This window comes from Anomalospiza imberbis, chromosome 3 (genome assembly GCF_031753505.1).
Source record: "Anomalospiza imberbis isolate Cuckoo-Finch-1a 21T00152 chromosome 3, ASM3175350v1, whole genome shotgun sequence".
NCBI classification, from domain to species: domain Eukaryota; kingdom Metazoa; phylum Chordata; class Aves; order Passeriformes; family Viduidae; genus Anomalospiza; species Anomalospiza imberbis.
In genome coordinates, this window is record NC_089683.1 from 15637951 (window position 1) to 15662879 (window position 24929).

General features: G+C 36.9%; 1 protein-coding gene across 1 annotated transcript in view; it reads right to left on the reverse strand.

Moving 5' to 3' along the window:
• The window catches only part of TAF1B (TATA-box binding protein associated factor, RNA polymerase I subunit B), a 45549-nt gene that overhangs the window by 14704 nt on the left and 5916 nt on the right, over positions 1 to 24929 (reverse strand). The window contains exons 7-8 of the mRNA XM_068183470.1: positions 23026 to 23182; positions 16563 to 16662 (exon numbers count right to left, since the gene is read on the reverse strand). Of these exons, the coding sequence (XP_068039571.1) occupies positions 16563 to 16662; positions 23026 to 23182 (257 nt within the window). The remainder of the gene's footprint in view (positions 1 to 16562; positions 16663 to 23025; positions 23183 to 24929) is intronic.

Consider the following 24929-nt stretch of genomic DNA (forward strand, 5'->3'; position numbering starts at 1 on the left):
TCTTTGTTGATGTGTGTTCATAAGAGATCTGAACACACTTGGAATGTGCATCCTAATAGAAGATAAAGATCAACCAAATCAGCTGCTGTTTTTTAGGGTTTAAACCCTAAGCTCAAAAAGATTCCCTGCAGTAGTCCCAGCGCTGTGCCATGAAGGTGAGGCTGAACGAAACCCCTGCTTGCAGTCACCACTGGAACTGGAAGCTGCAAGCCCAGCTGCATCCAGCACAAGGTCACAGCTGCCTGGGACACAGCACAGGGCTGAAGGCTGAAAGGTCAGGGCTAAGGACACTGAAGGGTTTCTGCAGTAACCAAGCACTGGCTGTTTTCACCAGTCACTGTATGCCCTGTTCATACTCTGTTTAACTCTGAAAGAGATGTGAGTTCACACAGAAAATCTTATATTCTGCAAAATTTCAAACATACTGGGAGGGTTAAAAGAGAAAGAAGTCCCAATTCCACACAACCAACACAGCAAATGTTGAGACAATATTAAGAAAAAGAAAGATGCAGCAAACAACCAGCCTCAAAATTAATAAAATCTACCACCTTCTACCCAGCTAAGTATTTATGAGAAAAAAAAAAAAGGAAAAAAAAAAAAAGAACCTGATAAAACAAGTTGTGCTGGAAGCCAACCAGCAAATCCACTAGGAAAGCAAGACCCAGAGCCAGGCCCTGCCTCCTTCAGTTAAAAAACTCTGCCTCCAGCAATCCATGATTAAACCCCAAGGGAGGAGTACTTGGACAATAGAAGACAGTGTTAGATCATATGCCACACACTCTCCAAGTATAACTTTCACTTATCCAATCATAAATTAAAATATTCAATGTACTTCTGTGTTATATTTTAGGACAACTCCCCTGTCCATCACCACATGAAGTTACTAAGCTCTCACCTTGTTTTGGGAACCTGGGAAACACAATGAAAACCACATATAAAACTCAAGTTATAAACCCTTAAGGGCACCTAATAATTCCAGGAAGACTGACAAAAAACCCTTTTAAAGCTATTCCACCTGCTGTCCTTTTCAGGTGTTACGCAAGCTGGGATTCCTTCAAGACTGATCAACAACGCTGACAGAGGCTGTTACTTGTCCAGATGGGCTACAGAGGTTGCCAAGACCTTTTCTTAAGCTTTGTTTTTAAAATCTTTGTATCTTATTCCCACATGTGACAAATAAGGTCACTCCAGAAAGCAGTACAGAAGATCAGTATTACTTGAGAGTACTTTCCCCTGGCCCCTGAGCACAGGAGAACAAAATACACATTGTTGAGTCAGTGAAAAAGTGTCTATAACAAGATTTTCATAATGATAACTATTCATCAAACTATTTAAATCAATTGTCTTTATCTTTCTAAGTTACATGGCATTTTTCACCAGTATTAGAAAACAACAAACTAGTTTTCAGGAGCAGAAGAGCCAAACTATTAGCATGATAATCAGATCACAGTAACAGGTAATTGTTTTGAGTAAGCCAAGATTAAGCCTCTCCTACTTGTTTGGACAATATCAGAATATTGCTGATCAACAAGCAGAAAACAGTATGCACTGGCTAGCTTTCTAGAACAATCTGCAGGCTCCATAGTTTCTTGCTTTAAATGTGGTCTGACTCTCTTCTTGGATAACTGTGTAAGCCATTTCCTTCACCTGTATCAGGACAATATCCCATTACTTACATATTCACAATATTCACAACACAGCTTATGTTATAATGATAATGTTATATTATTTCTGAAAATAAATAATTATACAGTTATTCTAAATTCCTCATTTTATATTTTCCCCTTCCATCTTTCTTTCTTGTTCAGTACTTTTGCAGCACAATTCCCTTCCTTATCCTTCTACCTGTGCATTTCCATCCTGGGACCCTTTTTTCCCCATGCCTGCACATTCTCTGAAGTTCTACCTACTTTGTGCTGCTTATATTCCACAATGGACATTTTTCCCAAGGGATTTCTTTAATGACCTTTTAATACTGGGACCTAATAAGGTCTGACTCATTTTTACATTATCAGCTTTTTGTAAATCTCAGGGAATCTTCTAATGTTTAGAGTTGGATATGCAAGGCGTCATCATTTTTAAGATGACAAATTCAACTTAGACCGAGTTTGAAAAAGCCTGTACTAAACTTACCAGGAAATGGATTAATAAAGCCATTTAACTTGTAGGTTTGGAAAACAACAAGTTATGAGGGTTGATGAAGGGGTTTTTGCAACACAATCCAGAATTTTGCTTCAAACCTTGTGTAAAGCAGGGCATGCCCATAAAATAAAATATATTTATTGTAAAAATAATAAAACAAATGGCTGCCCTAGTGTGAGATCTTTGAATGCTGCCTGGATTGAAACATACATGCCCAGGAACCTAAGCTGGCTTTACATTTACATAAGGTAAAATCAGGTACCAACAATGAGCAGAGCAGTCAAGTTCTCTATGGCACCTGGCTCACCTTACTTTGCTTCTGCTGCTCAACTGGTTCAGATATATCTGATCATCTGCAGCATGAGCCTGATGTGGGATGACAGCAGCCACAGTGCATGAAGATTGCATAAAAGACTTGACAGTAAAGACAATAACTGTATTAACTGTGAAATTTACACCCAAATTAGTATTTAAAACTGAATGAAATGACCTTGTGGACCAATCATTACATACTAGATCATTAATATGGTCATTAATGGATTTTTTTAATGTTTTTGGTGTGTTCTTACAGTACTACTAATCTGGCTACCTCCCTTATAAACCTACACCAGCAAATACTGCCAATTTATTTTTAAACAACACTGGTTTTCCCCCTTGCCTGACCTCTATCTACCTCTCAGGCACAACCACCATCACACCTGGAACAGCCACAAACTAATGTAATAGCCATCAAACACAAATTAAACGTACTTTAACACGGTGTATTGTGATGAATACAAACTTTAAAAAAATTAGGAAATACTGAAACTTTTTTTGCCATTTAACCTAGCTGGAAAAAACCAAAAACTTTGTAACATAGTTAGATTCTGTGCAGTGTTTTCAGGAAAGCTTTCTTTGTCAGAGCAAAAGGTATACAGAAAAGACATAGGCAATGTTTGAAGAGACTCTTTAAAGGTCCCTTCCAACCCAAACCCAAACCATCTTGAGATTCCATAGCATTGTCAGCACTGTCACCACTGCTGTATAGAAACACCCTAGGCTTGTGATTTGCTGGTGTGAAAGTGGACAGGGAAGAACCCCTGCACTCTGCTCCTGCCTCCTTTCCTCGCTCACATCTGAAACAGGAGAACAGACTCCATGAGCCCCACGTCTTTTTTACATGGACTGTATTAAATGTGAAATTTACACCCAAATTAGTATTTAAAATTACTGGATAGCACTTAAATGAGTGGAGAGCATTTAAATGAGTGGATAGATTTCTCCAAACCCTGATGTCCATGAATCACATACAGATGCTGATGTAACAGTGAGAGGGTGTGCCTGGAATTATTAAAAGGGAACCAAATGACAAGAAGACGACAGGTGAAACTGCTATAACTCCATTTAGGTAACTGCAAAGAAATATGCATCCCGTGAAACTTCTTCCATTAGAAAAGACAAAGAGACCAAGCACACAAATAAAGCTGCTCCTTTACAAGCCTGCTATCAAGGAGAAGGAAGAAATAAAAGGAAATCAATTTGTCCACCTGAACGACAGGCAGACAAGTTGCCCAAGTTATCTGTCATGTAATAAATAGGCAGAAGGGAAGAAAAAAACGTTGGGATGCCATTTGAAAATCATAGAAGTCATACTGGCAGGCTCTCACTTCCTCTCTCCTTTTAGTAACTGTTTCAGCTGCAACAACTACTACAACCTAAAATCCCAAATTCCTCTTAGTCATTGCTGTAGAACAAGTGAGAAGGGCCTTTAATACAGCAAAAAGATTAATTTTAGAAAATGACTCAATAAACAAAGCTTATGCCTTTTTGAGAGAAAACAATAGGCGGTAGGGTATTAGACTGCATTAAACTGATACAGGCAGTCTTTACTGAAGAACTGAAGATGGCATGAGGATGAGCCAGCAACCTACATACAAAGAAAAGTCAACTGAACATCTAATACAGTACTCCTTTACTAGGGAAAAAAAATTTGGCTGCTTAACAGGCTTTTTAATGGGCTACTTTCAGAGGAAGACATATTTTTCATTACATGATTCCTGGTTAAAGTGGTTTTTGAATAAATGAGTTTCAATATTATTAAACCACGAGAGACACGTGCTTGAGCATTACCTTGTTCCTGCTCACAAGCAAACTCTGTCAAGTATCACTTTTCTAAAAAATGTACTTTTTCTAAAAATACATAGAGGATTCCAATAACGATCTGAACTCTCATAATGTATTGAAATCTAAGAGTTTGGAAGCAAATTTTATTGAATTTCATAAATACTTCGGTAGGTTTGTTTTCTTTCTTCATTAAGTAATGCTTAAAGACAGGTATGGACAAGCTAGAGTTTCTGTTACACAACAGCAAGCTCTCATGATAAACTTGATTACAATAACCCTTTCAGCAGTGAACTTCCTCCTCAGCTTTTTTCCTTTCAAATAAAAGCCTCACCCTTGCTTCTTTTCATTCTGCACTACTTTCTATCCTGAACAAGTACTGCATGCACCTGCTAAAATGCACAAAAAATACAGAGCTAGGCAAAGAAAAAAGCCCCTCTGATAGATACCCACCCACCCTCAAAAACTTAAGATTACAAGGTATCTCAAAACACCAGCAGACCAAAGCAGGAATCCCTCCTTGTTTGGGAAAGTAAGTGCAGCATAGCTGATTAGCAGAATTTGTATAGATAGAATTTTATGCCTCTCAAAAGATTTTTTTTAATTAACAAGAATGACCAGCTTCTGTCTGAATTTAAATTCTTTAAATAGTTACCACTGAAAACAAGAAATAAGTCATATGGCCATTAAGGCAATTCAAATTTTAGTTAGGAAAAGAAGCTCTTACACATTATACCTGGAATATTTTGAGAGGAAGATTTCAGCAAACAGAGGAACATGTCTAAAAGCCAGTCTGATGGATAAGCTTTTCAGGGAAGCAGAAAGCTGTTATCATTCCAGTCCAAACTCTCCAGGAGAAAACAGCAAATATTTTGACCTGCATTTATGAGTTCACGAACAGATTTAGTCAGGAATTACTCTGTTTGAATCAGACCCAAACTAAAACATATATGTGCAATCCACCAAAACTTAAAGAGTGTGAGACAATCCATATGTCAGCAGTTTCCTAAGAGCTGTGTGATGACTTGAAGACATGTGCTTTAGCCAGTAGCAGATTATTAAGGGATAAAAAATCCTTTCAAAAAGCTAGTGTGCAAAGAAAAATAAATACAGGCACCATTTTACAGCATTTAGAAAATCTTCAGGTTTCTTCATGACTGTGCCACAAACCCACCTCAGTCCCTCAGGCAGGGGTCTTTGTCCCAGTTTTCTACCTTGGGACAGAGCAGCACAACACCAGCCCTAAGAGCCCAGCCCAGCAGGAGCAGCTGTCTTGTGACCGGGGGAATGACCAGCATCAAAGGAGGAGAAAGAAGCAAGTATTCTGCAACTGAGTTGGTTTCATGTGGCTTGTACTAATGCAGGCTTGAACTCCATATTAAATGAGGAAAAGGAACAGCTTCAGAGCAGCTCACTACTTCCTGCATGCTGAACTAAGACGCTATCTCGGTTTAGAAACAATATGAGATGAAATTATAATGACTACACCCTAGAGCACTTACAGAGTCTCAGCTAAATGCTGAGATGCTCTTTTCAGTAATTCCTAAATTTCATATGCTCAATTGTAAAACTTTAATCAGTACTCAAAGAAATGAAGATAGAGTATTAACTTAATCTGTTCACAAATCAAGACCTGTACTTGCTGTTAGGGCCCAAAGAGGACTGCACAGAGCTGAAGACTGTTCAGAAATACTAAGGGTAAAGTACAAAACCCCTTAAGCTGCAGTCCCTGTCAGCCCAGGATGGCTCCCCCATGACCTAGAATTTATTTATTCTTACATGGCTTTTCATGTTTCTCTTCTTGCCACATTTCTAGGCCAGACTTCTTGTACATGTTCCTGCTTCCTCCTGGCATTGGGATCATCACTACTACTCAACAGTAAGGAATTTTACATTGTGAGTTATTAAGCAAGCAATTCCTTTATAGTTCCTCCATGAAAACAAACCAAAAGGTCACTAGAAAAATACAAGCTATTTTTCAAATAGCAAAGTTTTGCTTAAGAAAAATGTGTAATATTTATTGCTTAGAATTCTTTGGTGTAGGCTAGACATACACATTTTATGTAATGATTTTGTATACTTTTACCATTTAATCATTCCTCAACATTTTTCAAGTTGAATGAGAAACACTCTGAGATCTCTAAATGTGAAACTTTATCAGACCATATTTAGTTCGCTTAACTTAAAGGCTTGAACTATGACTTTAAAAGAGTTCTTTTAAGATAACTAGTTAATGAAAAATGAAGTTTTACGATCTTTAAAAAAGTCTCCCCAGAACACAAAACCCACAAACTGAAAGCCTAACTGAAACCCCAGAACAAAAAAAAAAAAAAGTGACTGTACCACATCAATCAAAAAAATCTATTTAGCCTTGCACCCAGAAGCGAGCAAGCAAAATGTGCATGGAGGAATTTAAGAACCAAGCAAGCCACAACACTACCAAACATCTGTCCAGCTTCATACCATTTGTGGCTGACTCAGCAGTGAGATCTCACTATTCTTTTGTTCCAGATCTCTATTCCTCCATGACATTTGTACAGTCAGCATCTGGCCCTTTTAACATCCAGAGCATCATTTAAGGCAAGGAGTTTCACCAGTTACCCACAAAACATAAGAAGCCACATCTCCTGCTGTTTGATTCTGAACCTGAAAACCAGCAACCTCTGCTGACACCTCCCAGTCCTTGAATTGGAAGAGACATTGAACAATTGCCTCCTGAACATGTTCTACAAACTATCACCACATCTTCCTCTTAGTCAACTCTTCTTTAGGTTGAAAGATAAGTAGATAATATTAATTGTTTCTTGCAAGAAAATTGTCCCTGTTTGATAATCCTTGTTGTGACTCTCAACCTCTCAGTTCTTCTGCAACAAAAGGGTAAGAAAAGCAAAAATACTCAATCAAAACTTCATACAGTATTTAAGATACAGTACATTATAGATTCATACATTAACATAAATTATTTTCATCTCCATTCTTCATTAGATGTCAGGAGTTACTAGAAAATAACTCTAATGTAGCTGGTCTAAAACAACTGCATGTTCAAAAACTGGCTCATAAAGGGATTACAGAAACCTATATCATTAAGATCACAGAGGTATTTAAACTAAGGCTGGTACATGAACATAGCAGCATTGATAACACCAGCTTTCAGAGAACACTGCAAACCAATTTTTCTTTACTTAATACTATTTTTTCCAACTAGAATAAAGATATTCATGTTAGCTGTTGGAGAATAATGAAGTCTGAGAAATTTCAAGCAGTATTTCTCCATCTGTTTCTCATAACTATGAACCTCCAAGATTACACATCTCAGTAGATGCAACAAGGGGAATGTCTGACTTATTCCAAACTGCTCACACAGAATTCAGAATTTTATTAAGGAAAAAAAAGAGAGGAAAAGTGAAAAAAGCCAAGACTAAACAGAATGATGAAAGCTAAGGAACTTGCAGGTATACCATTGTTTACACTGGAATTTCTTTTCAAAATTATCATTCTTCTTCAAAAATTCCTTCTGCCTAAGTAATCTTTGCATGTATCAGCAATATGCATTTTACTTTTTCCTACATGGTTTATCCATCAAAAAAGTTCAGCAGACCATTTTATTTAAAAAATCATCTTCAGACTAGAAAATTATATAACATGTTACTAGCATAGCATTGTTATCATCTACCAAATTAGCAACACTAAAACAGTCACCAAACATTATAAATAATTTCCACAATAACAATTTGAGAACAATGACCTCACGCAATATTCACAATACAAAAGTATACAGAGAATTTCACTCCCTAGACAGTGGGACAAGAAACATAAAGCCTTAGAACAGTGATTCACTTCACCTGTCCCTCCTAGAAGAGTACTATAATTAGGAGACTAAATCCACACCCACAACTAAAGAAATACCAGCACTTAAGAAATACTCCCAAGTTTATGAATTTCTATTCACATACTCAAACTCTGTAATGAAGCAAATTCTAATCCTTTGCTTTTAAGTTGATGAAATTACAGTACCATAAATAGCATCTTTGATATAAAACATTCGCAAAGAATGAACTATCATTTGCTGTATGAAAGCACTCAGCCACATTCCATCCAATTTAGGGTACAAATCAAGGAATTACAGGAGAAAACTGAAGGGACACATTGGCCTGAAGAGGAAGACAAGTACCTATATTTTTAGTGATGCTAAAAACAGTCATAGTGAGATTTCCAAGGATCTTCAGTAGTCAATATTACAGTTTCATATGAATCGATGCCACCTATTAGCAGAACACTCTACAGACATTCCTAAGTAACACCATCCCCTCTTCTTTTCCCTGGGCACTTCACGGTTCAAGGACAGAACTTGTTCTTGCCTGTGGTGCAATGAGGGTCACCAGTGATCTTTTGTTACGTGAGAAGATTATTCATTCTTTCAGTTTGAAAAGAATGATGAAAAAGTCCTTCGGCTTTGTTATCAAGCTTTGCAAGCTTGCACAGACCTCCAGATGAGCTGAGTGTAGGCAAGTAGAGAGAAGTATCAGTATTCTAATAACAGTCCCTCTGCTAATCTCTACCCTTCCTTGCTATCTACATTTATGTGACCTAATGAAAATACTCTCAGTAAGTGAGAGCAGCTACTTTTCAAAGCTTCCCAGGGAATATCCTATCTAAGTTTATACACTTCAAACACAGTAAAATATCTGTGATATGCTTCTGACTGCAGGAAACAAAACAAAAGCAGTTCAAGGTATCTAAACCAAAATGCAAACAAGTGTTTCCAATGTGAATAAGCCAAGCAACACACTTAGACACAGGAGTGATAGTTTCCTTGTGTTATTAAGTACTGTTAATTCAAAGAATTAGTTTTCAATAAACCCATAATACTGATGCTACTTCTGGTCAGAAGATAGATAAATTATTCAACCAAGCCCAGCAGCATATTTTACACAAACTCCCTCACACTTTGTAACAAACTGGTAGAGATTATTAGAAATTACTGGGGATTGAATGCCAAATTATTTCTACAATTGAGTCATTATGCTTGAAAGCTAAGGACTAACCAATTCCTGCTTTTGGCTATATATGGCAGGTAACTGTCAAATCACAGAGCAACTGTCTTTCCTTAATCCATGAGAAACCCTCAATTTTTATGTTTTCCTCCAGGCTACCTGACAGTTCTTCTGCCCCCAACATTCACAGGGAAATCAAAATCAGGAGGCGTCTTAAATTACTTCAATTTTTCAGCTAAATTTACAAAACAAAATGGCTTTTACTATGCTTGAACAAAGCTGAATTGATTCACACACATTTTTGTGGTAGATCCCCATGTAATTCAAAGCAGTTTTATTGAGCTACTGAGTTGTTGGATGGTCACAAGGCACAAAGTGTTTATATGGTACAAGTATTAACAACCATATTCTGATTGTCACATTGCCCATGATGAAGAGAAAGAGAAAAAGGATATAAATGTGAGGTTCCAGATGTTTTACCCATCTGCAATAGTAAAACTCTGGAACATATAATCATATTGTAACATAAATTATTAACATTACATGTCATTTATAATGTAGAAGACAAGTCCCACGCTGGGTGGTACTGCACAAGGATAGAAGTCCTGAGTTTAAAACTTGTTCTCAAGTAGACCTTTCCAAATACAGCCCTGGTAAGTCACTACACTCCCAGACAGATCCGCCATATTCCTCTTTTTATTGTGGGATAATTGGATAAAGGGAAAACCACCAAAAAAAATATCCTCCTTTTGAAGCATGTTGGGGGTGGGCATTTGACTGCAGTGTTCAGAGACAATCTCATAGATGAAAAAAAAAAAAAAAAAGGACAAGAAACTATAGCTATTCTGCAATGAAACACAACATAAAGATGGTTAAGCTGTAAGCAGCAGGGAAACTTAAAAACCCAAACAACCCAAAAATCCTGAATGTCAATGCCACAGGTAAATAGGTAAGTCATGAAATAGGAAGAAAGGCAAGACTGTGTTATAACTGGAAAAAGAATACGAATCCATTGCATTAAAAGCACATGTAAGGAAGAGAAAAATTACGACTGCAAAAAAGTAAACCCACTATCTAATAAAATGGAGTATTTTACAAAGGAGAGGCCCAGATAATTTACACACAAGAAGCTTCAAGGAAATAATTGAGGAGTTCTCTGAAACACAAATGTTGTTTTTTAAATAATCTCAAGAAATTCTAAACATCAAAGAGCTCTCCACTTTAATATGCAGTATTTAAAAAAATGTAAAAATGGAGATTCAGGAACTGTAGAATGATTAGCTTGGCATAGATCCTGAACAAATTAATACTATGGCAATAGGAAAAACAGAAGCTAAAAATATCCTGTCAGTCAAGCAACCTTTTTAAGGTCAGGAGAGAGTGGACTGAAGCTCCAGCTCCCATAAGAAGCTGATCTGAAAAACCTTTTTCCTTTTTCACAGTAAAGTTAAAGGGGAACCAAATAAAAATTACCACTAAGTCTCACTGGAAGAATGTAATTCATACTTTAATCAAAACTCAAGAGCTGCTCTGCAGGAAAGAGCATCATGAAGAACAAAGCAGCAAAACAGAAGCATGCTTGATTTGCTAGCCAGGGAGCAGCCTGGCAAATCCATCTCAGAAATCAGATCTCTCATGTCATCAACAGAAGTGGGATAGAAGCTGACACAAAGATGGGTGACAGAAGGATTAATGCTAGAGAAATATGGATACCAAAGTGCTGCCAAGAATAAAGCCAAGCAACACTTAAAAAATGGAAGAGAAGAAGAAAAAGTAAATACAAACTACAGAATACTGTAAAAGAAATGAAAGAGTTGGAAAGTTTCCAGGCAGAATAGAGCAGAATGATCATCTCTCAATTTTTCAGGGAAACCTTTCACTCCTAAATAAAAGAGGAAAGAAATTTACTAAACCAAGCTAGGGAGGGTGTGTGCGTAAATGTGTAAGCGCAAGGTATGTATTCCTCCACCACAAATAAAATGAAGCCAAAGCATCATACAGAATAAAACACTTCATGCTCAACTGGCATATTCTCAAAAGAGCTGAAGATTCCAGTCTACTTTATAAATACATTATAGTATCTACTTCAATACCCATCACAGGTCACCTTTAGGGAAGGGAAAGCCTTGGATGAATTATAGAGCAGCAAAGATTTGTTTTCAAACTGCTCAATTTTCCATCAAAGCTAAAATCAGTTCATAATGGAGCATTAATTAAAAGTCCTTATTTAACTGAACACAATGAGCTGCCCAGAGCTACTGACCTAATCCAACACAGAAAGAAACAAAATTTTAATGTAGAATGATAAGCCATTAAACCTGAAGGAAACAAGGTATCAGCAAGAAGATAAGAACAAGAAACTTTCCAGATAGGTGGGATAAAAGGGAAAAAAATAATGACATGTAATTTTGAGTTTCATGATTTACCTCTCTTGTCCACAACACTGGTTTATGACTAGCAGAGTATATTTCTGCTGCTTTACCAGGATGCATTCAAGAATTTTCCACAGGCAAAGGTAAGGAAGAATGCTAACACCATTCTCAGCTGGAAGTTTGGAAAGTGTGTCTGTATCACGAAAAATTCTGAGGAGTAACACTAGGAGTCATTTAAGAATCAAGACATCCAGGGATGGAAATAGGCAAGTTAGAGCAGAATTCAAACTAAACAGTGCTTCTGTTAATCTAAGTTGGAAGCTGGATGTGTAAAAAGAAACAAAAAAAAGCTATACTAACACAATCAAAAAGTAGTATAGATGGTAATTTTATCATGCTGGCAAGGTCAAATCTTTTTAAGTAAGTACATTCCTTGTTATAGGCAGCAATACTCTGGATTATAAAAAACAAACAAACAAAAACCACAAAAAAGAGAGGACAAAATTGAATTACAGAACAAAAAAGTAAATATTTTTAAGAGACAGATTCCTAGGCAGCAAGGTGTTTCAACAACACCGTCAACACTAAAACATTCAGTGGCCCTTTAAAACATGTGGATTTAGAATTGTGCAGCCACTTCCACCTAAGAGAAAGGGAAGGGGGAATGGAGAAAGGCTTATAGAGAGAAGCCATTCCATGACCACACCCCAGGGCAGAAGAAGTAGCAAGGATAATTCAGGAAATACCCATTCCTTTTGTCTTCAGGGACAAGTTGGTAGACAGGTCTGAAAAGAATTCAACTAACCCACCAAGCTCAACTTTCTCCAGGCCTCCCCATCCCTGGGGGAAAAAAAAGAGGAGATTCTTGACTTGTTTCTTCCTAAAGTTTTCTTTTAAATTTGGAGAAGAGACTGAGAGAAGGGAACTTCTCTGAGGTCACACATCATGCTCCCTGCCAAGTCCAGATACTTGTGCATCCAGAGACAACCATTTCCAAAGCTCTTTAGCACAACAGGATCTGAAAGATGCTTATGAGACTACACCTATCCTGCTGCACACAGCACATACTCCAAAGTGACGTGGTTGTTATCTTCAGTACTTTAGTAAATCATGTTGCCCAACATCCATGGGAGTGACCTGCTTACCTATATATACACATATATTTAAATTTGTGAGTGAAGAATGCGAGAATCAAAACAAAGCGTTACTTCTGGACATTAAAAAAAAATCCACTTACAATGCGTTAAAGGTAAAACACGCAGAAAAATAGTGTGTTTTATAAAAATAATGAAAGCTAAACGTAAATTTCAGGTAGCAAAGCACAACAAACTTTTAAGCCCAAGAAAATAATACTTAAAAGTTAATTGGGTATACAGTCCCAAGTCAAAAATGCATGGCAAGACAGACCTATGGCAAAGACCAGTTGTTGATAGTTCAAGGCAAAAGGGATGATTTAATAAATTTTGTATAAGGATAAAGATAAATCCCTAAAAGCAAAGTGGAGGAGGTGTATCTTAAAGATGTATCCCTACTTCATGCAGAAATAAAAGAGGGAATTTGTGTGCAGCTGGAGGACAGATTATGTCAATAAAATAATACAACCTGAAAACAAATTATCCAGCGAACTTTATATATACTACTAATAATGTACAAATACATTTTAACACAGAACACATTGTACACAGAACAAAACCAAAAACTTATATATCTTATTCTTCCTTCATACATACAAAAAAATTTTAATTGAATAGAATAAGAATACTTGTTTTAGAAAAAGGAAATTTTGCTTTTCCGTCCTTGTACTGGGAAGTTAGAACTTCTGAACAGAACAGGAGCATCTTGCTGCTGCTGTTTGCCCTGTTAACCCTCTCATTGTACCTTTAGGTAAAACCTATTTTCCAAGGGCTAATTTCTAATATATACATTATTTAATAGAGGAAGGGAAAAATAAGATGATTAATTAAGTAAAAGCTTAGAAAACTGACTTGGAGCAATGGAAAGATAAATACACATGGAAGATAACTCATTTTTCTTGAAGATCTTCTATAAAGTACTTTTATCCTTCAGAAAACACTTTTGAATAGTACTTATCTCCAGCTAGGCCCTGACACCTGTCTAACAGTTATACATCATGATTAAAGATAATACAGAGAGCTGGAGGCTACTTTTCTCTTTATGAGACCGTCATGCCCAGAGCTCCCAGACCTCTGGACAGAACCGTTCAGATACGACCATACCTTTGTGGCAGGTATTTTAAATAAAGCTCAGTTTTAGCAGAACAAAGAATTATGCCCTTCTTGTTAGCTGTTCCACTACCAAAATATGAAGGGCCTATCTGCCACCTATAAAGAAAATGTGAAACAGAAGACAAGGCACACTTGAGGTTGGAAGGGACCTCTGGAGATTATACATGGAGTCCAACACCTCTGCTGAAGCAGGATCAACTACAGCAAGCTGCTCAGGACTGTGTCTCATCAGGTTTTGTGTACCTCTGAAGACAGGGACTCCACAGTGGTCCAGGGTTGCCTGTTCCAGCACTCAATCACCTTACACAGTGAAAAGGTTTAATATTCAAACGCAATTTCCTGTTTTTCAGTTTGTGCCCTGTATTTCAGTTGTCTCCTGTCCTTCCACTGCATGCCACCAAGAAGAAAGCCCAATGCCATCCTCACTCCTCCCTGACAGACATTTATACACATTACTGACATCGCCCCCAGCCTTCCCTCCTCAGTGATAAACCCCCAGCTCTCAGCCTCTCCTTGCACGGCAGATGCTGCAATCACCTCTAATTGCTAAATAGGATGCAACACAGGGAAAAACTGTCAGTGATACAGACTCCATTCCTAAATTACACAACCCTTTGTGCATGTATACATACACATGCCACTACACAGAAAGTAGATGACTCACATCATAATAATGTTGCATTTACTTTTCTAACACCTGTAACAATTTCAACCTTGCACAAATTCAGCATATTTTGGGTATGTGGGAAATTGTTACTAAAAAAACTCTTTAAGCGACTGAGAATATTTATATACAAGATGAGCCTCATCAAGTTAGGCATCATCTGCACTTAACTGATAAAGTGATAATTAGTACGATTTCCAATCCTTCAAGTTACTGTAACAAAATTACTTCTTGATTCAAATTTGGGATGCATAGGACACAACTAAAGGAACTAAAAATCTGTTCAAAATTAAAAAGGAGACATATGGAATAGTCCTGTCAGTTATCAATATTTTGGAACATGTTTGCAGCATATATTCACCAGATTTGAAGTACAACAAATAATGGCATTAGAGCAACTTATACACCTGTTTATAACAGCCATAATATCATAAAGGTTTTTTAAGATAATTGTCTACAAAATATTCAGTTCAGAGCAAAGCAGAAAAGAATGTAAGGTGTATTTTCAAAATGGAGTATTACACAATCTCACTTCCTGCTCCAGGACAATAACCTCATCTCTCAAATTTCTCAAAACTCAGATGCAAAAACTAGACACAGTAAGATACTGGTAATCTCAGTGCTGCAGTGAGAAACATGAGATATAGGAAAGAGCTAGTAAGGATTTTGCAATTATCAGCCTCATTATGTAGTAAAACCCATTAAAACTAAATACAACTGAGGATGCCTTACTAAAGTAACATTGGAGGTAGAGTAAGGAGCAGATATTTCTAAAAAGAGAAAGCCACAATAATAATGGAATGGCTGGAAAACAAATGGTACAGTAAGCTTACAGAACTGTACCTACATATCTCAGTGAAACCACAGTTAAGAGATTTCATGGTTAGTGTGCATATCTATTTATGCTTTGGAAGTGAAGGGAGCAACCCTATCCCAAAAGGAAACAGCAGGATACTCCAAAGGAAACTCATCTCCTCTCAGTAAACCAGTTCTCCCACTTTGAGGTACAGTACAAGCTTTACAGCTGCAATTCATAAAACAAAAACTCATCCAGAAGACAGAGGTAAAGAAGGACAAAGACTTAAAACCAAGTTTATACTCATATTTCATATACTAACATCTTTTCTGTTAAGGAAATACCTAAGACAAAGAAATCAAGAGGTTTTGTATTAAATTCCTCTCCTGATTTTTAGAATTTATTTTTAGAGATTTTTACCGGTCATAATTCTCATTTATCCAAACAGGAAAGCAGTAACATAAAACCAAAAATAATATAAATGCTAAAACTTCTGAAGGTACAACTCCTGAACAACTCATGACCTGCTGAATATAAGCCACATATTGGAGAATGTTAATGTTACTTGCAACATTATCAGTGAGGGCTTGGGAGAATTGCTGCTTTCTGCTCTGAAAAGCTAAAATTTTATTTGCACACTTCAAAAATTCGTAATAATTTTTTATCTGCAACAGAAATGTCATTGGGCAATTGTTACTACAATACATAACAATCTTAGATAAGGGAAATTAAATTTCACTCAAACTGTTACTATTCAGTTCCTAGAAGAGCTGTATCCCCTCATGCAGATTTTAGATTTGATATATTTCAACCAGTACAGCAAGGAACTGAACAAGGGATAGTATCTAAACCATATTTTATTAACAGAATTACAAAAAATATTACAAAAAATTCAATAGATATTTCAAATAAGCACCAAAAGTGATAATATATGGCCCTTACACTTGAAGCTAAATTGTATTTCTGAGTGTTTTGAGAGCAGCTCCGAATACCCTTTTCTCCACAAGTACTTATTGATTTAATTCTAACTTACATAATCAGTTTAATATAACTGGTTAAAAATTAAAGTACTCCAAGACACAGAGTCACTAGTTTCTGCCAGGCTGCAATACTGTGAAACATGAACCCTATTATATAACAATAGATTTAATCAATTTATTAGTACAGTGACCAAAATAATTAAAATACCACTAAATAACTAGGTTTTGGTTGGGGTTTTTTTAACTTTTCCTTTAAGAAAAAAATTACCTCTACACAAAAGATCTTAAGGTCAAGTCCACATAGCTTCATTTTCTCCGGAAAATGTTGGAAAACATTCAGATATGGAATATGCCCTTCAACAACAAATCTGCATTAAAAACAATGAAGACCAAATCAAAATAATATACAGGACAACAAATTCATATGTTTATTATAAAATGAAGATACAAATCAACTTCTGATTTGAAATAACATCAGTATTATGCTACCTAAGCAACTCAACCATAAGTTAGACACCTGAAATGCTCCACAGAACAAAAACCAGTTCAATCATTTAACAGGCTTTTAAGTTCAAGCTCAGATGTGACTGACAAATAGTAACATTATGGCAGTAAGCATACAATCAACAAGCTTACATGGAGTTTGTTCTGCACATTCTTCAACTACTCCATTTCTTGAACTGCTTTAAGCCTCCTTTGAATGGCATGGATTTTTTTTTCCAAAATTCTAAAGCTTTAAGTAAATTTTACTTTTAAAACACAGACTTTCTGCTGCAGGAGTTTGAATCAGGTAACATGATAGGGAAGAAAATCAGAGAATGATGAGTGGATACATAGAATTGAAGCCACACTACTTTTATTTCTATGATGATACTCTTCAAAAACAGTATTACCAAAGGATGAATAGTAACAGTTTTGTATACTAATAAATAAAAATAGGTTAAATTTTATTTGCACACAAATAATGCATCTTTGTTGTTAAAATTTGGTTTTGGTAAGTGGTTGACAGTATTATTTGATATTTTTATTGAATACACACACACACACACACACACACACACACGCATATATATATATATATATATATATATATGTTTGGTGTAGTGGTGGCTTTTTATTGGTATCTGTTGTTAAGTCTCATCTTTTACATATATTTATATATATGTGTATATATATATATATATATATGTATATATATATGAGACTTAACAACAGATACCAATAAAAAGCCACCACTACACCAAACCCCTCCTCTTACCCAGCATCTTAACAGATACCCACAATAGGACAAGGAAGCACTGAACAAGCACATATCCTCACAAGGTAACACACCCATTCCACACTAAGGCACACTGGTAGTCTCCCATAGGACTAAACTAGAAATGCCTTCCCATCTCCTCTTCTCCAAACCAATTTTGTTAAAGGAGTATATTAAACCTGAATAAGTTAACATTACAAACAGAGAAGACACTAGTTTTAGGACTGAAAACAATTTTCTCCCCTGCTGATGAGTGTTATCTGCACAGGACCTCTCTGATCTTGCTACACAGATTAGTAACTTCTTGGTCTACAAATATTTAATGTCCCTTCTGAGCCTATAGCAATTCACAAGCCCACCTGCTATCTCCCTGTTCTGTGCCTCATCGCTATTTGTTTCATGTTATGTAGTGTGTATCTACTGAAGTTGACTAAAATTCTGTTTAAAAGCTAGTTACTGCAAAGTTTACAGTTACAGTCTACTTTTTTTTAAAGCAGTCTTATGTGAATTTTCAGTTTAACTGAAAAAAAAATGAGTTAAACACAGGATTAAAATAAAAAGTGCATTTCATGATTGAAACTGTCTCATAATAATGTCTCATATAATTCATAATGAAACTGTCTCATAAGAATAATTTATAATGATTCCTGAAAAATAACAGCAATATGAAAAATCATATTGCCCAACAGCCTTGGTTCCAAAGCTCTGCTTATTAGTCTCTTAAGTGAAGAACTAACAGGTGGTGCACAGTCCTTTCTAATCAAATTGTGTAATGATAATTTTCCTAATGAAATTTCAGTAGCTTTCCTCAACCAGCAGGAACAGCATTTCCCCACCCTGAGTAGAGATGTGCACTGGGCTCCTGTGAGGTTGTTCTCCAAACACAGCCCCATTACTGGTCCTTGCCACCCTGCCTGTTCTGCTGAGCAGCTGGCACATCTGTTCCTTAGCTCCTTTTAGTCATCCACTACACTAAGGAACATAAGCTTCAGGTATGGTTTCACAAAGTTGATTGAGCCAAACTAAAAGCTCAACACAACTAGCAGGACCTCCCTCCTTGTGATCCAGCCATGAGCTGCTGCTGCTCATCTCTTCCCAAATGTAAATCACAACAGCAGCAGAAAACCACCTGTTACCCTGTTGCCAGTGAGGCTTCTTTCATCATCTAACAAACTGTGAAGAGGTTCACAGATGGCTCTACAAGTGAAATAGTTGCCAGAGGGAAGGGGATGCATCACACAGGCAGGAGAAAAAAGGGAAGCAGGACCTTCCCCTTTCAACAAGAGTGATGCATTACTGGCTCAGCTGATGATAAGCTTTGGCTGACACACGTTAAGGCACAATCACACCATTAGCTGTCAGATATGAAGGCCTGGAACCAAGACACTGAGAGCAGCAAACGCCTGAGCCAGCACAGCAGCAGCTGGAAGAGGACAGACAATCAGGACCTTGTTTCGGGTGTGGTGTAGTGGTGATGTAGCCAAACCACCCTCACAACTTGCTGCCTCTGAAATGGGAAATCCCACCCTCCTTCAGTCCCCTGCCACACGCTCCTCCCTGCTGACAAAAGCACTTGTGTGACTTCTCAGAGGATCAGATTGGGAATTAGTCTCTTCAGGGTTTCACTCCAACAGACTCAGATAACTGTAGAACATTACTGCCAGCACAAGGCAGAAAGGGACAGCAGTGAAGCACATTAACCTGCACTAAAATGTCCAGTGAAACTTTCTTTTACAAAATTTATCTTCTATAGATCTACTTCTTCCACCTAATAAACCATAAACCAGATGAATGCTAGTATCCATGGCAAGCGAAAGAACAGGAATTTTTATGCAAGACCACAGCAACAAAAACTAGGAGTATCTTAAATAGATGCCGGGACCCCATCCTTACACTGCAAGAGAGAAGCAGTGTCCACCAAAATATTAAAAAAAAAAAAAAAAAGTTTTCACTAATTTGGATGTACCAAGTCAAAGCACTGCAACTTTTTAAAAGTAATCTCTTTTCTAGCTTAAAATTATTGTCTCCAGAAAAAAAAAAAGAATGCTCTTTCCTCTTAGAAAGTTGTTTTTACACTCTAAAAATACAGTACAAATACCCTTTTGTGAACAGAATGTGCTGATGATGCAAGTTTTAACACTTAACCCAGAAGTCCAGGTTTGGAATAGCAATTCAGAACAGTTTCTTTTGTCTGCTGTTCCTCCAAACCCTTCATTTAACAGACAGATGGTCAAAACACCTGTAGGACTATATTCCATCAGGGAGGTGATTGAAAACTTGACTGGCAGATGCAGTACACAGTCCAAGTTCTTTTAATTACAGCAGCAACATACATTAATAAGGCCCAAGTATGAAAAAAATCCTAGGTCCTCAGCATGCTAGAAGGAAGTGATGCATTTGTTAAAGCCACAGTAATGCCACAAACTGATTATAAGTTTATTCTTGCCAGCACAACTAGGCATAAACTCATTTGAAAGGCATTATTTCTCAGAATCTCAAGAGTCTAGCATCTTGAAACTTTTTCCAAAACCCAACTATTTTATTATTTAGATGAATAACATACATTACATGGAATATTGTAAGACTATTCGCAATGGAAAAGGATTTAATGTGCAGCATAGACATGAGTAGAATGTTGTTGAAAGTGTTATTTTTCAACCAAAATGTTCCTGTCAGAGGAGGTAACTGTAGTGTTTTTCTGCTAAGTGTGTCAAGTAGCAAGGAGGAGTATATTTTTGGTGTTGTAAATCCTTTAAAAGCTGGCAGATTGCCCGACCACAGTGCCTAAGCATGTATCACAAGGGAGGAGTGGTAGTCAGCTGACTTCAGGGTACAGAGAAAACCAAACTGAGGAAAAAACAAGGCAGAACTTTAAACAGAACTCTAATTCAGCTGGTTTAAATAAAACAATTTGCCTACAAAGACTTAAAAGGTAATGCTGAATACTTAATGCTTTCTCTGCATAGTTTTCATCTTCAGTCTGTCGTTATTTTGTATCTTAATGCATGCAAAAATGTGAACATTGTCTGATTTTTCAAACTTAAATATTCAGAAGTCAGAAAACAAGTATTTTATGGTAGGTCATGCAACTTAAAATTCTTTCTACTTCTTCATCAAACTTGTTGAAAGGCAAAGACCTTAAGGGTAGGGAGGGAAGCATGATAACGTAATTACAGTCTTATATAACTATCATATCATGGTAAAACTTTGCAATACAAATAACATTCTTTTAAACTTCATTTTCTGTACTTAATCCAGTTCATATGTTCATTGCATTTAAAGTTACTGAATCATTTTGATTTACAGTCATACACACATAAATTGTATCTCATTACATTGTATCTTCTCATTCAAATAATCTTATTTCAATTTCCAATTATTAGTTTTAGATTATGCCATTCTGTGCTATATTTGCTACTTGATTTTTTTAATCTTTTTCCAGCCTTTTTACTGCTTTCATGTTTTCTCTAAACCCGTTTGAGTGTGCTCATCTCTTAAGGATATTAGTCCAAAGGACAGTCTCCAGGTTCTTTTTCCAAGATCTTTTCTGCAGTCTCCGATTTTTAAAGTGCCAGATACAATAATTTACCATTCATTTGCAAACAAAACTATCTTCCCTCTTGACAGCTGACTTCAACAGTTGTTGTTTGGTTGGGTTTTCTTCCAACCACACCATTATACTAAGACAGAAACATATGAAGATGTCTTTGCCTAGTATGAGCCAACAATGCTTCCAGAGACAGTTTCCAAGATACAATAACCAAAGACTATATATTTAATTATTAATTTTTCTCTCCTAAGAGAATGGGGTAACTAATAATTCTTTAGTGTGAACGAGTTGCTTTATCCCAGAAATTGTAATTTACTACCTGGATTTTTGCCATTTACAAACATTATCAGACAGGTTTTACATTATTTATTTGCTAATCATTCACAAAACTACAGAATATGTTATGGTAGTTCTGACTCGTACAGAATTTCCCAAGGAAGAATGTAGCCAGTAAAAATCTTGTTATTGAGCACTACTTTTGAGTTCTACTATTTCTTAATCTACCCAATAAATACTTTTGTATTGCAGGGTATTAGTCTGAATTCTGAATATTATAGCATTTTAATGAAAATTTTACAAGCATCTTTTATGCAACAGCATATCCAGTTATGCAAATATGCAATGGTTCGTGCAATTCTGATCAATGAAGGCAACAGCCACCCCTAAAGTAAAATCAAAGGGTTAAATTGTTTTGCATAGCAATTGATTATCTAGTAGTAACTACTGTACTTCAAGACATGAAAAACTCCCCTTTTGGAAAGTGCTTGCAAAAAAGTTCCTTGAATATCCATCCCTCCTGGAAAGTCTGTACGAAGCTAGAAAAGTGCAGGTGGAACCAGCAGGGGAGAGGGGCTACGATGGAACATCAGTCTCAGGGGGGAAAAGCCCCTTGCATTCATCACATGTTCAGCAGCTACACCAGCTCTAAGCACCACAGGTGGGGGATAATGTACTCACTGCCTTGCCTTTTAACTCACAGGTTATGTATTTGAAAAATAAAAATTAAAGCACTGAATTTCAAATCAGTTTTTACCTTACTTTGTCTGAGTTTTCAGTTTGATTTGCCAATGTATTTACCTGAGTATTTTTATTCCTTATATTTTGGCCAAGTAATATTTTTTCATCATCTGTTTAGAAATACCCATTATTTCAACAGTTGTTAAAAAAGGGTATCAGAATACAAAAGGTTTTCCAAGGAAAATCTAGGAATTCCTGAACTTATTTCAGCATGATTTAAAATATTCATTGCCAACAAGAAGAGTCGATGAATTATTTTTCATTCCTGAAGTAAAGTCCATAAGGAAAGTGTTCATGGCCTTGTTGTAGGGGAGAGAAGGGAGCTGCATTGTCAGCAGTAGCCTGACAGTCTCCATTTAGCATCAAACCCTATTATTAGCACAATTTATTTCTACCATATTAAAAGGTATTATTCTGAACTCTGATAATTACAAAGATATGAAGACAAAATGATCTTCTATTAATTTCAACTCCATTGCATGAAGTTACTTTGCTGCATTTCAGATCACGGTATACTGCTGGTATTGTTTGCATGATGGCAGTGATGCAAGTCCTGGAGAATGTTCACTCATTCAATTTTGACACGCTGACAACAGCAAATATCTCAGAAGTGTGGCCGTACACACCTCCAGCAAGTCTTAAGAATTTTTGAAGGAGAAGGACAAAAAGCTTCTCTAACTTTAAAAGATTCTTCCTTACAGGTCTTTGAAATGCACTGCAATCAACAGAGAATGTCCTCCAACAGCAGCTGCACAAGCGGATATGACAAAGGAAAGACGACAACTAAATATAAAGAACTTCTCACTATTACTGAGCAAATTCATATGAGGGCAATAGTACAGATGTATTTTTTTAAAAAATAATTATTTATAAAAGCAACAATTCTTCACTAGAGACTATTCATACCTTAAGAGCTCGGACAATGTAATTGGTTCTCTCACCCAGAGCAATGCCATGTAACAAAACGAAAGTGTCATTGGCATCGTCATTCTCAGTTTCTCCTTTTGGTTCTTCATTAAATACAAGCTGCCATCTACTGATCCAGAGTACACAGAGGTGCTTTCTTGAGTTTATGTTAAAAGAAAAAAAGCAATTGATATGACAGACACATGAACTGTGGCATACAAAAAACAACATAGAGGAACATATAGGATTTGTTCAGCAACTAGTAACATTTTGAAATCATTACCTTGAATTTTTTGCTTGTTTGTGTACTTTTCTGTGAAACAGTTTAATGCCAATTTATTAATCTACCACAATATTAGATGAGAACCTGTTCCACAAAGTGCTATTCCACTTGACTAGGACATTAACTCCTATATAACATAAAACTAATAGACTTATGAGCCGGAAATACTGTTTTCCGTTTGAGATATAAAGGAACTGTGAGGAAACAAAGGGAAATTTGATGTACTTAAATCAATGCCTCGGAGTTTGGGATTAAAACACAGTTTTAAACTTCAACCCAGACAGGACTTTAATGAAAAAGTCATTTACATTGCAGAAATGTTACTGATGTTAAAAGTCCGCCCTGAATCCATCTGTCCTATAATCTTTAACTGTGGAAATACAGGTATTCTTAAAAAAAAAAAGTATATAAATTCAATGTCAAACAACTTTACAGCAAGAATGCAGGAAATGGTGAAGAGGGTGGGAAAAAAAAAAAAAAAAAACAAAGAAATTAACATCCAAAATTCTCTTCTTCCTTACTCAGATGAATCACTAAAAACTAAGAGAAACAGAGAAAAGACAAAATTTTGTTTAGTAGAGTGATTTATAAGTTTGGAACCTTTTCAGCAGTGAAACCTGTGAGTTCAGGAAAAGAAGATAAAAAAAAAATTTCAAAAATCTCTAAGCCTCTCTTCCCTACATCATGACCCAGCCAGGATGAAGGAAAATGCATTTAAAGTACACTGGCACAAAATGTCAGCATTGACTCCACAGAGATTTTCCTCACTTCACTTCCCCAAAAACTGTTCACCCGTTCAGACAGGAATGGCGAGAGCTGGGTCCACAGCTCCCCAGCTGGGAGCTGCAGGGCCAGGGCAAAGAGCCCGCTGAAAACAACTCGGACCTTCCGAGAGCCTGGCAGCTCCGCGGGCGGGCGACAGCCACACCTGCGAGGTGGCAGGGTCAGCGGGGCAGGTCCACAGTGCCCGCAGGACGGGACACCGCACACAGCGTTCCAAGGCCGGGCTGCGGTGCCACCTACCGGCCCCGGAGCCGGCGCTGCGGGCACGGCACAGCCCCGGCACAGGCTCTCAGAGCCGGCCCGAACGCCTGGTGCAGAGCAGAGCATCCCAGCACGCACAGGTGCATCAGGGAACAAAGGCAGGAACGCGGGAACATCGGGTTAATCCTTGGAGTCAACTGCTTCACCTTTCACATGGATACTGCACTTAAAGGCAGCTTCATGACTGAAGCTTCATTGTTAATTTCACATTCAACTCCATTTATTTAAAATAATCCTCATTATATTTGTGGCCTTAATGATGGCACACAATTTCCTTTTATTTCTTCCAGCTTATGCATGGCATGACAACACACAGTTACACGCAGCTAATAATTTAAGAGTTTTATAGGCTTCTCTAGCAATATCTCACTGCTATACTCTGTGGAAATTGCTATTAACCCTACACAAAAATAACAACAACAAAAAAAAAATTGCCGTATGGACAAGCCTCTTAGGGAAGGAAGGGTGTTGAGGTTTCTCGTCTGTAGCAGTACCAGCTCAGCAGAAACGACACCAAAGAAAATATTTATGAATCTTCACAAGAGTTTATAATAAACTAGAAATATGCTAAATTTCA